At 38.2% G+C, this 17,936-nt stretch overlaps 1 protein-coding gene across 3 annotated transcripts in view; it reads right to left on the minus strand.

The window, feature by feature from the left end:
• Nucleotides 1-17,936, minus strand: part of MMS22L (MMS22 like, DNA repair protein) — a 92,645-nt gene that overhangs the window by 18,865 nt on the left and 55,844 nt on the right. For all 3 annotated transcript variants that reach the window (XM_037392324.1, XM_037392326.1, XM_037392325.1), the window contains exons 15-17: nt 8,490-8,680; nt 5,842-5,992; nt 669-811 (exon numbers count right to left, since the gene is read on the minus strand). In XM_037392324.1, coding sequence (XP_037248221.1) covers nt 669-811; nt 5,842-5,992; nt 8,490-8,680 — 485 coding nt within the window. The remainder of the gene's footprint in view (nt 1-668; nt 812-5,841; nt 5,993-8,489; nt 8,681-17,936) is intronic.

Below are 17,936 nucleotides of genomic sequence, written 5' to 3' on the forward strand. Positions count from 1 at the left end.
AAACGAAACATGATTTTAAAATTTCTAAAATACAAGGATTCTGCAACCTAGACAACCTGTGTCCAAACTAGTTCTTTTTCTAACAGTTATAAAAGAATGAAGAGTATTAAGTATGGATAATGAATTATTTCATTTTACTGATGGTTTTCTTGAAAATGTACAAAATGTGTATGAAAAATAGCCACTAGAAGATGTGTTCTACAGATACTTAGAACTGCAGTATTTTATAGAAGTGATGAAGTGTTGCTCTAAGAAAGCAAAATATCCTATATAAAAAAGGAAAGAATTAATTGCAGCTGGATTATTTTTTTCTTTTTTCTTCTTTTAGGGCATTCACAACATGATTTTTTACGATGTACTTCAGATTTTCAGTTTTTTCCAGAGACGTTTTTCCATGGGGGAAAAATAGCTTGTCTCCTTGGGAGCAAAGTTTTTGTTCTTTGCTTCCAAGGAAACAAGCTCTTTTATCTTTGTTTGTAATAAATTTGTTATATGCAGAGCAGGCAAACTATCAAAAAATAGCACAAGCAGTGTAAAGAAACACATTTTATAATTAGGCAAAAGTAAAGGAATACAAACAAAAATACATTTTGTAATTAGCTGAAAACGTTTGCCGGTTTCACAATATAGAATCGTTACCCCAAAATCACGGAAATGTGAACACTTACCAACTGTTCGCCCAGCATCTGCCTCAGCCAGCACACCACTTGGTTGATCTACGAACATTTGCAAAATGCATCGAAACCAAGAACGTACTGTCAAAGCTTCATAGGATGTATATCCCATGCTAGAAAAAGCTTCACACAGCGCACTGCAGATATAGAAGAGGAGGAAAAAGGTAAAGAGACCTAATGAAAATATGCAAAAAGGTGGTAGAGTGTCTCATTTGGCTGTAGACATATAGAAACAGTGGACAGAAACAATTAGAAATAAAGTAACAGGAAGGCTAACTGGCATTCCTTTTGTGTACTCTACAGACTTTGCCCACAATATCCCGATGGCTAAAGACAGAGAAAACAGTAAATCTGGTAAAGCCACACATTGTAATATAAAAGCATATATACACATGTACACATTTTTGCTACATAAAACAAAACAGAGGGGCAAAATACACACAGTGAGAAATGCCTTTTTCTAAAAATGGATAATTTGACAGTATTATCTAAATTGATGACGTACAGTGCTGGAAACAGTTTATCTGAATCAACCTGGAACTTCATACTGATGCTGCTTTAGCTACTCTTGCCTCTCATATAAAGCCATCTCAGGTGCCCCATGCTACTCTGAAGTCTGCTTAGCTCTATCTACACAAAGATGGAGAAGAGAAGGTCTGCATTAGCAAATAAAGATATGTCATGCTAGAAACAGAGCAAAACAGGAAGCATGAAAAGGCACCTTGCAGATGAGAAAGGAAACCCTACACTTGATGTATACTTAGAGAAGCATGCATTTATGTATGTATGTATATACACAGAATTATACATACTTTCACACACAGCAAACTTGCTGCATGTACTTTCAAACACTCACTACTCTTCTACCAGCCAGTTGTCAGGTCAGAGTCAACGGCACCATCAACACTCAATGCACAATTCCTGTACCCCACTGTTCAGTTTTACTTGCTTTACCATTGCCACATTCACTTTTTCCCAAGCGTATCAGCCCCACAACATTAATTCTGCAGAAACTCCTTATTAACAGGCAGTGGGTCTGTTCTGCACCCTGTTTCCAATTCCTATCGGATGAGCTCTGTGTGTCCTTCAGGTCAGTGAAATTTCTTGAAAATAGTTACACCTTTTTATTTGAGAGATTTTCTCCCTGGTCAGTCCTAGAGCTTCAACTTTAATGAAAAATGCTTGTACTCATTTCTTTATATATGTACATATAAATCTACTTATTTTCTGCTGAATTTTTACTCCTGCTTGCAACAGAAAGTCAACACAGGTCTAGATGGAAACCAAACTGGATTCTGTTTCTCACTGAACAACATGTATAAAGCTTTTATTCTGTTTCATTTAGTTAAAACCAATGTCAACTGTGTATTTTGTCTGAACATCCCTGCTGAAGCACTACTGACATAATAAATAAGGAGACCAAATGCAAGCAAATAAAATATAGAAAATGAAAATTAAATCCCAGTACCAAAAGAGGAAAAAACCAGGATGTTTTATCTTAATGCTCTTTGCGGTAGCGTATAAAGAATTCCAGCCTGATGTAATCTTGATGTTCACAGTGAGACTACTTGGCCCCAAAGGCTCACAACACTTTCTGCTGTAGTCTCACTTGTGCTTCTCTTGCTTGCTGGTAGGTAGGTAGGCCACTTGGACATCTTCCTAAAACTGGAGTGGAATATGCTCCTAATCCTTAAGAAAGGAAGGAATAGCAACTACCTGCTAGAAGCATGGCAAGTGGTCCTTTCAAACCAGTGAGCTTATACACATGCTCAAAGTTAGTTTAAACAGGTTATAATACTGCCATGTACTACACAACACTGATCTGGAGAGGAACTTTTAGGCACTACTGCAAAAGAAATGTAAGAGCTTCTGCGCATGTTCCCAGAGCTTATAAGGTCTATAACAGCATCAGGGAAAAAAAAAAAAAAAAAAAAGAAAAAAAATCTTTTTTACTTTTTAACTGATAACGTTTGATGTGAAAATTAACAGACTGCAGTAACCATGAAGTCTTAAGATCCCAGCACGTGGATGTTTCCATAACTTTTACTCTACAACTGCCTAAAGTAAATAAGTACATGAATTATACTACAAAAACCGGCCATCTTATTAACATAAAATAAAATGGCAATGTTTAGAGTAGCATACCTCTGTATAATTCTACTAAAAAAGTCTTATCTGAGGTACTCATTGTCCTTCCACAAGGAAATCTGAACACTTTACAGCTCTTGATGAGGTAGGCACATACCTTCCCCCTAGGCTCAGGCACTTCAGTTTTTACCTTGTTGGCCTTGAGGCAACTGACAGGGGAAACTGTCCTTGAGGCTGGGCTATACCAACACCAACAGCTTAAGGGCAAAAATACTTGTCTCTGTGTGACTGTTTCTGTCCCATGCTTCCAGCAGCGGGGAGATTCAGAAAAGCAGAGTGAAAATGTATGAGAGAACAAGACAGAGTGAGAACATACACACACAGCATCACTTGACTCTGGCGTCACTTTCTCCTGTTAGTTCTCTCAATATGGATCCATCAGCCTGACATTTTAATTTCCTCCGTGGCACAACCTGCCAGAGGAGGGCAAGGTCCTCTCATTCCTTTCTATGGCGGTATTTGGAAAAATAGGCTTGAATTCCCTCAGGGTGCAAGATCCACGTAACCTGGGTTTTCCAAATTCTTGTGCAAGTGCTCTAACCTTTCATCTAATGTACACCAGACTATTATCATCAATACCAACTGCATTTTTAGATGGAATTATGGCAGCAGGGCTGTATGTGTGTGCTCTGCACTTGCTAATGCAATCGTGCCCAGGAATGCTTTGGCCATGGTTCCAAATACAGTAAATGTTATCTCAGCCAGCACAGTAATGCATCTGTAGAGATACATATTTATAAAAACATATCAGGTGCTTAATAAATATTATTAATCAATACTTTAGTAACTGCTCTCAGTCACTTACTTGAGTGTTTACTGGGGGAACCAGTAATTAGCCTTAAACACCTAAATTATACCAAAAATCCCATCTAGACATCAAAATGTTTTTCTTGCTCTCACCTGAAAAGCAACAAAATTCAAATTATAACTGGCTATTTATGTGCTTAACTCCTATTTCATGCAGGATGTGCTAGGTATCTGCAACCTTGCATGACACACACCCTGTAGAGATCATGCAAGAGATATACAGCAAAGAGAGGACTGAACGCTCCTCTCCCAAGTTGCAAACTAACACACAAGGAACTAAATTCAACCTCTTTTGATATCTCCCTGCAAGAAGGCCATAGCCTCATCTTTGCTGATCACACTAAAATAATCTTTACCGTATCTTGATTTACAGCTATGCTCCTTAGTACAACATGTACCCTAAAAATGTGCAACATTTTTCACTTTCAAACACAGCCTGACATAGAAACATTCCCTCCTTCTCTCTCATCTCTCACCTCCCCTGCTTCCAAAGCCTGATTCAGAAGCAGGAAGGGGGGAATACACCACAATAACGACCCCCACCACTAATCTATCTTAAAGTTTATAGAGGCCTACTTCAAAGCAAATAAAATTTCTCATGTATATAAAAATCTAACTGGACAACCTGCTCTAGCTGACCCTGCTTGAGCAGAAGCATTGGGCAAGTTCTGATCTCAAGAGTCCCTTCCAACCTAAACGATTCTGTGATTCTGTAAAAATTCAATGTTGGCATGTTAAACATAGGAATGTAATATTTTCTAAATCCATTATTTAATCTAAAGCATCCATGTAGCAGGTCTCAGAAACCTGAGCTACATGAACATTAATATGCACTCCAGAAGCTTGTCAAAAAGGAAGTTTTAATGCATGTCATTCCTTACCATCATTTTCCTTGCACTTTCAATACTGCACAACCCATCCTTTCTATTCTGCTCTCACAAGACCCCACCTGGAGTACTGCATTCAGCTCTGGGGCCCCAACATAAGGACACGGACCTGCTTGAGCGGGTCCAGAGGAGGGCCACGAAAATGATCAGAGGGCTGGAGCACCTCTCCTATGAAGACAGGCTGAGAGAGCTGGGGCTGTTCAGCCTGGAGAAGAGAAGGCTCTGGGGAGACCTTCTAGCAGCCTTCCCGTACCTGAAGGGGGCCTACGAGAAAGCTGTAGAGGGACATTTCACAAGGGCATGTAGTGAAAGGACAAGGGGTAATGGCTTTAAACTGAAAGAGGGCAGATTTTGATCAGATATAAGGAAGAAATTCTTTACTGTGAGGGTGGTGAGGCACAGGCACAGGTTGCCCAGAGAAGCTGTGGATGCCCCATCCCTGGAATGTTCAAGGCCAGGCTGGATGGGGCTTTGAGCAACCTGGTCTAGTGGGAGGTGTCCCTGCCCGTGGCAGGGGGATTGGAACTAGATGATCTTTAAGGTCCCTTCCAACACAAACCATTCTACGATTCTATGATCCTTCTCAGCTTCCTGAAGAAGTTCTTCGTTTTGAAGAAGTCAAAACATTTAAAAATTGAATATTTACTATATAGCATCCTCAGATTTCTGTGATAATGTTTATCTCAACTTTCTGTAAGATGTAAGTTTTTTGTGTTAAGTGTAACTGGTAGAGGAAAAAAGTCCAGTACTTTTAACTAGAAATTTTTAAATTTACCAAGGTACATTATTCAACCTCAAGTGCAGCTAGGGCAGGAGGCTACTGCCTTGCCAATCTGTAACAACTTTTCCCAGATGTAACAATAGAAGGGGGTGGATAACTATAACTATGCAAAGTAAAAAACAGGTTGTGAGTTCAGGCATTTCACTTTATTTCACAGTATTGCCCTTTCACAGAAGTACTTCTCTGAAGATGTTGTATAGGTCTGCAATCTCCATGATGTTAGTAACAACACCATTTCCACTGGGAAAAAATAAGTGGTTTGCTATATAAAAGACAGAGAACTTTCAAAATACTTACCAGTCTTGCTGACAAATTTTTAGTACCTTAAGCTATTTACACATAAAAACAACCGACCAACCCAACCCAAATAACACCCACTATCCCCTATGAAATGTCCCAGATAATTTCAAGAAACCTAGAACTTTAGCAGGTGCAAAGAACCTAGACCATCTTAATGCAACATCATTGTGTGAAGCAACATTTTCCACAAGTCTAACGAAGGAATGGCAAGATACTGGAAGGAAAAGTAGTTGCAATTTTTCACCTGTTTTGAATTAGGTGACTTAGGTATCTTGACACCAGCTGAGGCCACACCATGTCATCCCATCCAAACAGCTGCATCATTGATAGAACAGGCTGTGGCTGGAGATCTGATAGGGCTTTGCCGGGTATATCCAAAGCTAAGAGAGTAAAACCTGTAAAGACAGAAAAACATAGCACCATGTTAATAGTTTCTTTGTACATCCCTGTTCCACTAAAAAGCACTGAAAATTAATTACAATTAATTATGTGTAGTTTGGGAGTACCAGAAATCTCAATTAAAACTAGGCAACGATTCTAACAGGCAGGAGTTTGTACACATGTTAAAATGTAATCTCTGTCTGAAGGAGTCTGTAAGTCAACATGACACTCTTAATGCAAAGGAGGGAAAATGGATCCAAAAATATGCAATGTTAAATATATTCACAAAACCACAGAAGGTTTACCACCTATGCAATCGAAACAGTGTCTTAAAAACTTGGGGTTTTGCCTTCTTGGCCTCCCTTTCATGCCTCCACCCACCACCTTTTCCCCTGTACACACAGGTATTACTGTGCTTTACAGGGCTGAGTTTTACTTATTTGCTTTGTTGTTTTTATACACTTCTCGCAGTGAAGAACTGTATCTGAAAAGAATTCGCTCAGTAAAAGCCGGTACCTTTCTATTTTTAAAATAGCCTTCCATGTATCAGAAGTTACTGTGTAAACAAAGCAATACGGACAAGCTTATTCTTGAAAAAAGGATCTTCATGTAACAGTTGCAGATCTAGAAACTGGGACAGTACTTTGCACAGTTTTTGTTATTGAAGCACAACTTTTTGCCGTTTATGTTAGGTCTACCTTGGAATCCGTACCTAACACCACCACAGTAAAAAAAATAAATAAAGCATAGTCTTTATGCTGCAAATGGCAAACGCATTTAAATTCAGGAAGAAAATGTAATCTGAAATGCTGAGCGGTTATTGGGTTATAGGAAATGAGAGGCATCAAATTAGTCAGGAAAACTGACTTTGGAGGGCATTGAAATAAAGGGGCTCACTAGTTCCAAAATTCTCCAATTCAACATTAAATATAAATGCAATATTAATTTATTAAAATAATGATTCATTAAACAATAATTTATCGAAATAATAATTTATTAAAATAATAACTTATAAACCTGCATGCACTGAGAAGCTGATGATTAGACAGAAAAGGCTAATTTTCAGAAAGAACAACAAAGCCATTTTAATTAATGGTATAGGGACAGAGTGTCTTAAGCTATGAAGGACTTCGCATTTCCTGTGTGTCTTGGAAGAATAAAAAGTCATACAAAGCCCCCACTCAGCCTTAGGTGAGGAAGCAATTTGTGCCAGCCTTCTTCCAGATTATCACATTGTTTCTGCAAATTCAGCCATAACAGGGCTGGGGGAGAAATGGGAGACAGAAATGATAACGTGAGTCCTAGGCTGCTTGCCTGGCAGAGGGAGCAGGAGAGCTGGGACAGCTGCGCTCTCCTCTGGGCTGCAACCTCTAAGGCAAGAAGCTCAGACAGCATGGGAAAGGTTTGCCTTCCGCTGTAGCACTGCCTAACACGTCTCTATAAAGCAGGTCACAACTGCACTCCCCTGCTTCTAAGTGGAGTTTATAATAGGTTGTTCTTCTTGCTATTTCACTGTGTTAATATAAAATAAAAAGATATGACACTGTAGGAAATGAATGAAAGTTTTGACATTAACAACCTCTTCCTTTGATTTGTATTGCTGTTTCCCATACATGCTTCAGCAGTGTGAGATCAGTGCCGTTGCACGCTGCCTCCTTCGTTAACGTTACCTACTAACTACTGCCGAGCTGGTTCAAATGAAGGGTCGTTCAGCTTTTCTGTTACTGACTCGGTACTTCTGAGCTTGTAACTTTATCCAATTCATGTCATGATGGGAAAAAGAAAATATTTTATATTTCACTTCTTTAAACTTTAGTTAAACAGACACAAGATTGCATTGGAACTACAGAATACAACGCTAGCTGCTGCTGTTAAAGACCAATCTGGAATTTCTTTCTATCCACTGCCATGCTGACTCTGTTGCACATGAAGTTCACGTACATATGGAATGCTGTACTTCAAGATTAAAACCCTTCAGTGTAAAGCAAGATGAATAATTAAAATGAATTATGAAAGTCTTATGACCATGACCATAAGGTTTCAGCAAAAACCAACAGTCATGTAATCAACCTTTTAAAAATTGTCTTCAAACTTAAAGTATCATTTGAAAAATTTAGTTTGAATTGCAACTGCAATGAGTAGTTCAACATAAAATCATGAACTTCTACAAAAAGATGTAAATACTAGATATAGTAAAAGATGTTATTCTCATTTATACCGTGTAACATTTGCAACGTTGGTTATAATCCGTGACTAGTAGCGAAAAAGAAGTCAGGCGGGTATAGGTTCAAACCTTTCTGGAGTTCTCAATCTGTTTGTATTCCATCAAGTAATTCAAGACTACAGTATTTCTTCTTGTCAAAATATTTAGCATAGCATCTACTTTTTGCATTTATGTATATTTAAGTTACTACATGGAAGTAGAAATACCCAAAGTACAAGACCCTTGAAAGTCTGTGACCCAGAAAACAGCACTAAACTCAGTCAGTCGCAGGGAGCGTCAATGCTAACCTGCAGCTGTATCAGCAAGCTGTGGGGAAGGTGGCATCTGTGACATTCTCTGACTCTTCAAGTAGGGAAAGAAATTTCTCCAGAGAGCACTGGCGACAGCGAGGTGGTGCTCTTTAGCCACTAATGGAAGCTGTGCGTCTGGGGCCGGGCTCCCTAGTTGAAGTCCCTGTCTTACACGTTCATGCACGCTCCTAGGGAGAAACAAAAACAATGTTTACGTTCAATAAATGGAAAATTCACATCTTTTAAAAACGCATTTACAACTATTTTAAACGGTTCAGCCTGAGAACTGAAGGATCATTTTGTGCAATTAAAACCTTTATGCAAAGACATTATGCATACCAGTTATTTGATGGATGAATGATGGCATATTAAGCACCATAAAGTTAATGTTAATTACTAATGTCAACCATTAATTATATGCTTTTTAATATGCCAGATCAAAATGAGAAATAGGCAGCTCTAAAATGAGTATCTGCATTTTGCAACAGCTAGCATGACAAGCAAGTCTGCTTACAATCCAAAGCCAGATGCTTTTTAAAATTTTTTGTCCACAGGGATTTTAGGATAGGGTTATGTACAGCAAATAATGGCAAATTATTTTGATCAACTGTAAAGCTTCCTTCTGAAATCTATTTCTCATTTGTAAAATCTCACCAGGTAGGAGTTTAGATAAGAGAAAAGATTCATTTTATCCTGATGCACTGCAGACAATTAGGTTTGACAGCAATGCCCACAGCTTTGTTAGTACAGTAAGGACAAAAGTTACCACTACACATAACTCCCATCTCTTCCTGAGACAATGTGGCATGAATTCAATAACGCACTCAATTTTCTTTGATTCTTCTAGTACCATTCCTGCTACTTAATCTTATTTGGAAGTTGTGACTTTCCAGAGGTTTAATAGAGATATGTCTGCAGGGAATCAATGTTCTCAGAGAAATGGGGCGGCGGGGTGGGGGAGGAAGCATTAATAAATTTGTCTGGTAGAGCAGGATAGGAGGCATTACTGCACCAGGCTGATCAACTAAATAACATGCTTATTAAAAACAATCTGTAAGAACGCACTATCATTCCTGTTCCTATTTATCTTCTGGTCAACTCAATTGAGATTGTGCATTAAAGCACAGGCAGCATTATTACATTTGCTTTATTAAATTCTATAAACAGCATTGTAAAGTCAGAGTCAAGATATTTATAAGATAATGGCAAACAGTGGAGGCATCGAGACTTGCCATAACACTAACATTTGTAGACTATATTTTTTTTTTTCTTAATTGCCATTCTCACAATAGAAACTGTTTCATAAGTCCTCCACTAGATCTTTATTCTGCGCTCACCCTAATTTGAAATAAACTAGAACAAAAATAGAAAAAACTCCAGGCCCTAGTTCCCTTCTGGGAACATGGGAAAATTATGAAAGAATTACACAACTCACAGCACTCATTAGGACATCTGAAATGGAATAATTTTAAATAAAGAGTAGGCTGGCTGCAAGGCCTTCCCGTACTAGGGTTGATATTAGAAGTGCATCTCATTATATCAAATTAGTATCCAAAAATTCTGCCTAACACATAATTTAAAACATAAAACATACTGGCTGTCAAAGGTAACGATACCTTATGCCTGCCTGCAGGCATTCATTAGTTTCAATAGGACAGACAGAGAGAATTGAGTACCAGCTACTTTTTGAATGGCTACATTTAACAGACATGGAAAGGTACGTAGTATTAGGAGGAATAAAGTATTTCTTTGAGAGACGGCGTGAGTCCAAACATGGGAACAGAAGCCAGGAATTCTAAACCCAACATTTATTCCCTCTGTGGCTTCACATAAATCATACAACCTTTGTTAGCCTCAGTTTCCCAGCCATGATATTTGGATAGTAAGACAGCTTACCCTTTAAGTATGCTGTGAAAACAACCAACGCTTAGAACCTGAGGATTATATTCAGTATGTCAGTTGGTATTCCTATTTACAAGGCATATTCTCCAAGTCAACATGAATTGAAATAGATGCAAGATTAGCATAAGAAGTCAAGCGATACTTCTTTGGGAGTATCCCCTTATTAAAAAAAGGAAAAAGAAAAGAGTGTAGAAACAGTGAGGTCTAGGGGACAAACAATGAAAAAGTAAAAGCAGGGTTAAAGAAGTTAAAACTGTATTTTTTCCTATTAAAAAAAAAAAAAGAGAGAAAATATCAACAGTAAAAACAAAGGGCTTTTCTGTTTTTTTGTTGTTAAGAAAGGAAAGCACGATGCCTTATACTTCAGAGAATAAAACTTCTGGGACTAAATTCTGCCCTACTTATATCCAGACTATGCTGTAAAATTGCACAAAGACCTTTTTCTCTCCTCTAAATTGCCTCTCCAAAGACGGGTGCCTTGCATCTCCTTTAGCCATCTATGCAAAGTAGAAGGGTGTACAGACTTCCAAAGTAAGGCAATATATCTCTGTGTCAGTGGAAGGGCAACACATACAAATCAGTATTTATGTTTATTTATAGTAACCTACACAAATGCTTGCAATAAGATAAATGCTTAGAATCGATGGGGCATCAATATATACTGCACCTGATGTAGCCAGCTACTTCTACCAACAAGCAAATCTTTTAATTCCATAAAAATATGGATAAATACAATTCTATTTTTTTTTCAGGCTTCCACATTTTTCTAACGCTGAACAATTATATACCATCAAACAACATGCCATTTCTGAAACAATATACATCTAGTTTTCCGTTGTGTTAAGAGCTCTGGAACCACCTGTTCCTCATTACTATTGCCTCATTACAACGGTAATAACTTGGTGTGGGTTTTAATGGTTTTAAATCACAGATTTCCTATTTCTGTAAAAAGAGGTGGGTTTTTTCATTTTGCCATCAGATCAAATAAACCCTGGCTTTATTAAAGGAGGGAATGTTTGTGCGACCTGAATGAGGATTGTCCTGGATGTACAGGTATAGCAGTAGCATGTGGGATTATTTTCTACATCCTACACGCAAGTAAGGAACTGCAGCCATTTATGTGGATGCAGGTACTGTAGTCATAAACCGTGCCGTTACGATCATAAACCATACCTTTGCAAGCCTGAATTACCAAAATTGAGTGACGCTTCAGGCCAAGCTGGAAAAGTAAAACACCAAAATGCACAAGCCTGCCTATACAGTGGAAACTCAAGTCACTACTAGTCCATAATCTGCATACTGGCTGGCATCCACACTTAATATGATGTCCTTTAACTTGATCTACAAGGGTTCAGAACTCCCCAACATGAGAGAAGGGTGCTCTCTTCCTACCAGCACTGCCAGGGACACATACTCCCACCCTCAGGGGCTCCTAGGCTATAAATACTATATATGGTATATATATAAAAAAACTATAAATGGTTTCTTCACAGACGATACTCGCAGTTCCTCTGCACCCAGACTGGCCAGGCCCGCTGCAGCATCCACGAAACTCAGCTGCCCAGTACAGCCAGGATTAAGGTCAGGAAAGTCCTTTTAAAGGACCCGAATGACCTTTTGATGTTGAAATAAATAAATAATTAAAAAAACAACACCTGCAGAACCAACACCCTTGGATAAATCTAGGGAGATTGGTTAGAAATATATGAGTATTTCTAAAATGATAAATGGCTTTGATGCTTAGAATTTCAACTAACTATCCACCAGTTCTTTCAAGGAAAACTCAGGCTAAGTGAAATGAGATGAAGCATCATCACACTCAGCTTCTAAGAAAGGTAATAGGGGCTTTGTGCTCTCTGCAGATCAATAGAACTTGAATAATACCTGAATTTGGAGATTTCCCTTCCAAATATTCTCCCTCTTATGGTATCACTGTAAGATTATCAACACAGTTTATAATTTTGATGTTTAGGCAGCAAATGCATTGTGTCTTGCTCCTATTTTAATGTTGCCATAGAGGTGGCAGCAGCAACAGAAATGATTGGGGGTAGTTGAGACTTTCTCAGCTATGGGGTAGTTATAAAGATTTCAGTGTAAAGAACTAAAGAGATAAGGAGATTAGCTGATGCAGAGAACAGTGAAGTGAGAGGTTTGATTTCAGTGAAGACAGAAGAGGTTTGCAGTGTCTCAGCAAACCCCAGTCACAGAAGTGATGCCAGCTACTCTGAAATGTGCGCAAAAACAAAGTTATCAGCTTAAGGTCTCCCAGAAGACCAAAAGCCACGTTAATTCAAGGAAAAGTATATCCGTTTCTGCTGAAAAGATTAGCAACAAGTTACACAATAAAAACAGCATTAAAACAAAATCCAAAATAGAAGTGCCAGTGTTGACACTACTCCATTTCACATGGAAAGGTGTTTCTGCTTCCCTTCCCCTCTTACTTGCCAGTATGAAGAAATTATATAGCACTATTGTATGGCAAAAGATTGGGCTTTCCTGTAGAAATCTATCCAGTCGTATTTTCTGTGGCTGTATAAATCTCACTGCAGTGATACATGCAAAATATGTGCTACTGCTACCTGTGCAGAACTCCGAGATCTCTGCTAGACAGCAGCACACCCAGCTTCAGTGACCAAACAATATTTACCAAGCAGGATTTCAGAATTTAGTTCAAAATCACTCTTCCAATTCCACTTTCTTCAAATGCCATAATAAACAACCAATACTACTCATCTCTACTAATTTCTTAATTTCATTCCACCAGAACTGTTGCTTCTTATGGTGACCAGAACCAGAAGTGGTGTTTCAGCAGGAGCCACACACACCTCCAGTAACTAGTCCTATCTAAGATTAAGCTGAAAAAGGGCCTTGCACACCCTCTATATGCCTTTGGAAATAATCCAGTATGGGCATTCAACTAGTTGGCTATTATGCCATTTAGTTACACGACTGTTATAGAAAAGTGCAGCTATAGCACTCACTTCATTGATCCATATGGATACCAGCTCCCATGTTAACAAACTCACCATTCAACTTGTAGTTAGTAATTTGTTCATAAGCATTTACTTATTTTCATGTCTGTTCTTCAAATACAGAGTTTACACTAAATACATGTGCATTTCTGAAATCATAACCTGTTATACTACTATAAAATACAACACAAAGTGCGAAAGAGAATATATTTTTAGAGTGAGTTGATTACTTTTATACAGAATTTTTCAAAACATTTGAAAAAGAAAAGCTAGTTTAAATATGGACAGTAATACTGGCATTCACAAAGGCAAGGACAGAATGGTTGCATCTGGGTTCCAGTCTGCTTTCCATGCAGTATCATGGAGCTGTGCCAAGGTACATGTAACGAGCTGTATGATCTTGCATCTCTTAGACACACAGATTCATGAAAAGGAAATGGATCAGGATTCACAGAAGTGGCACACCAGCTGCATAGTGGTTCTGCAATGGCCCAGCTCCTCCAACCTAACCATGCTTCGAGACTGGTGGCCAGCCATAGATGTGGGTTTCAGACACCTCATGGTAAAGGCTTTTTGTTTCCTGATCACTGCTGAACAATGTGACCAACTGACCTAACGTGTAAAAAGGTGAACCTTCTTTCCCTTGGCCATGGTTACAAATGAAGGTACACCAGGTTGCCGAGCTCTGCACTGAACTCTTGATTATCAGTGTGTTTAGTAAGTGCACTGACAGCATGCTTACAAGAATTTTAAGTGCTAAAACATCTAGTTTATAGCCTGAAAGTGCCTATGCTGGATGCTAAACAGCTAAGGCCTGTGAAAACAGCCTTAGTGTCTCTGGGCACGCAAGTTTAGGTACCTAGGGAACTTAAGTGGTTACAACTGAGTCACCTACTTTCAGACACTTCCACATTCAGGCTGTTGCAGTGAAACATGCCTGAAAGAACGTGACTAAATTCTACCAAAGTCTGATTCAAACATCCAAGTCATCTTTCAAATCCGTTTCTAAGCTCTTTGGAATATAATTTTTTTTTTCATATCCCTTTATATAGCACCCAGTATATTGAGACTGGTATGACTGCAGTAAGAACCAGACAGAAGCAGCAATCCCACCTCAAATCAGAATCTCTCAGCTTAAGTTGTTTCCATAGCTGCAATATACATACAAAGCATCTGTAAAGCTTCTTCATATCTGAGCAACAGCCTTTTCACTCTTTTAATAATTAAAAATAACCCCAAAACCAAAATAAAACAAAACTCAAAAGAGCACAAAATTTTCACCCATCTTTATGGTATTAAAAAAAACCAGATTTCAGAAATATAAGCAATATGAGACACTTAAGGCCAAAAATGAATTTTCCCTTGTATTAAAAAAAACATTTGAAAAAAATCGCACTGTTTATAATGAAAGTGTCAGCATGTGAAAGGCATAATGATAGCATCACCACCATCACAGAGCCGTACTGTTGACTGTACAAACAGAACTTGTAAAATCATGATACAATATTATCAAACATATAACATGCCCTCAACAGATCAGTGTTTATTAAATCACGTTTCAGTGTTTTTCCTTCAGTTTAATTTGCTTCAATAATCCACAATAAACTGCATGTTTAAATGTTTACTGCAAAAAGGATGTCTGAATAATATGCTTGGTTAGGTATGTGTATGATGATCGCTGATTGGTGTGATGAGGCAGGGAAGGCTAACAAGGGAAGAGGGATGCTTTTCAGAACTCTAACATTCAGGACTTTTATAAATTTGCTTTAATTCATCCACTTGTGCTGAAGTTTTTTATAGCATAGACTTGCACATCATACATGTCAGTGTTACAACATGACTTCATCAGGCACAACAGCGTGAAGCATACACAAAGCGACATCCTTAGATGTTGGATGAGATTCAAAGGAATAAAAGGATTTAACGGTTAAAAAGCAGGGCACAAACAGATCTCAGACTCCTGAATCATGATGCCAAAACTGCTCACTTAGTCAGATCACTCTCTTTTGACCAAGAAGTTCCCTAGGTGCCCACAATTCAGCTACACAAAAGCCCTGAGCTGAGCATCTAACCCACAATCTCTATCTACTGGGGCCCAGAAATCTGATCATGACTAACCCAAACCAAAAGAAAAAAAATAAATAAAAAAAGCAGGCTGCACAAGGTGCAGCAGTAGCTATCTTCATTTTAAAACTCGGAACACATGTTTTTTTTTAATGTAACAACCAATGAGTCAGAGCCTTGAGATAGAGGGCACCTGGGTCCAGTTTTGGCTGACTGTTTTTGGGATCAGGTTCTGATCTTGATTGCGAGTTTTATATTCAGTCCATCACTGGAGGAAAATATGAAATCCCAGAACAAGGAATGGAGCCCATGACACTCCTCTGTCCTCATATTATGTCCTAACCACTAGGTGACAGATATTTCATCATTTCAGACTGTTGTCTGTTGTTTAAAAAACTAACAAACAAACAAACAACAAAACAAAACCAAAAAACCCCAAACATATGTAAGTACACATCTTCAGCAGCAGGACTCTACAGTGGTTCCAAGCACACAGATTTCTGTTCTTTATGACACTGAATCAGATGTTTCTGGGCCCACCAGACACACACTAGATTCAATCCTTCACATTTTCTGTAGGTTAGCAGTAGACAAAGTCCCACACAGGAGGTAAGAGTGGCTGGCTGCACAAGACATGCATGCTGTACATGCCAAACAAGTCACCACCCGGCTGGACCCGTCACTGTGGGCCACCAGACCACTGTTTCCTGGAAGTCCCCTACAACATTTGAGAGCAGGAGTCTTCCAAGTCCTAGTATCCTCCTAGCTCATCTGAACAGAGCTGTCAGGCAGGCAGATGCCCTAGTGCTCAGGAGTAAAGGGTTAAAAGAGGGCTAAATCACCATAACACTCCAGGACTGAGATGCTCCAGACCATAATTTAGAGGACTTGTTTATATAGGGGGGTGGGGGGGATGCAGGGAGAGAGGGATAAAAATAGCAGGGCATCTAGCTTAGGCTGTAAGAGAGACAGACATCAGGGCAGCATTTCAATTATGTCAGCTTCTCTGTAAAACCTTAGCTAATCATTGCTAAAAAAAGAGATACTCCACCTTCCTCCACCCAGAAATCCTAATCATACTGTTCTCTGTTTTTTTCCACATGCACATCAGGAAAACATTGCCCCTAAACACCCCAAAACATATTTTGCATTATGTCCCGTAATTGAAAAAATGCCTATTAACAAAATAAAAAAGGCTACAGATCTTTTCAATTTGCCACACATCAATCGCTGCCTGACTAGAAGCAGATCACATACTCTTTCCTATTGAAACAGTAGGTTTAAATGGAGCCATTCCAATTCATTCATTGATGGTATAAATCTTCAAATCTCAGTGGAAGAGCCTAGTATATTCCTATTGTTAGTGGATCATTGACAGAACAGACTCAACAGTTAAGCAGCTTCTAATGTGACAATTTATATAAGCAGCATAATTAAAGTATATTAGAAATCCAGATAATCTCCCCCAATCAAACCAATAAAGGGCAGCCCGTGGGCATTCAAATCACACACTGCAATTTAGCTCAGGGTCACCTTCCAAAGTTAAACAATATCAACAAAAAATACCTTAAACTAAATGAACCTTCCTCACTACTAAACCTATTCAGGAAATTAAATAAATCTCCTTGAACAAACAAATATTTAAAGAACAGTTAAAGACTTTAAACAACTGCTCTTTTTCTTTTAGTGATTTGAAGACTAAAGCCAAGTTTCATTTCTCAAACATTACTTGGGATGTTCCCTAAAACATAGGAAAGAGCGGGAAAAATGTGCCAGATCCTTTTAAATGTTATATTACACATAAAGCAGCAGCAATATTTTTTCACATTATCTGAGACTGCATTAGTACGGATGATGCAAGTTGTCAGTAATTAAATAATTATACTATCAACAGCTAGGAATGTAGCTCATGATTTTTTAATATTCTCACAAGCAATTTTATTTTTTTATGATTTCTGTTTGCATTTTTTTGTTTCATGCATCTTCTACAAGGAAGTCTATCAACTGCACAGTTAAAAGCATTTGATTACATTACATCTTGACATAAAAGAAAAAGTAAATCAAAAGAAGCATTCTTTATAAAACTTCCAAGTTTAAGGTTACATTAAAAAAAATATAAAATAACCCCAAAACATAACCATTGCAACTGAACCCATAATAATCAAGAATGAAAACCATACACTATTCAAATTTTAAGTGAATGTTCCTAACTTTTTTTTTTTTTTTTTAAACAACAGATGCTGTAATACATAGCTTGGCAGCTATTTCATTAGAGAAATACGGTTCAACAACTGTGGCTCTTTGTCACTAATACAGAGGAATTTAGTAGATCTATGTTCTTCACTAAATTCTTTAGATTTAAACGCAACACTACCAAAAGCATGTAGCACAAAGAAGTGACTTGAAAGTCTGAGGTTTTAAGACTGTCATCTTTTCCACATAATATGGAAACAATAATATGTTATGTTAGGACAAATAATCAGCGAAGTTACCTCTCATTGCTTAA

Source organism: Falco rusticolus, chromosome 6 (assembly GCF_015220075.1).
Source record: "Falco rusticolus isolate bFalRus1 chromosome 6, bFalRus1.pri, whole genome shotgun sequence".
Taxonomy (NCBI): domain Eukaryota; kingdom Metazoa; phylum Chordata; class Aves; order Falconiformes; family Falconidae; genus Falco; species Falco rusticolus.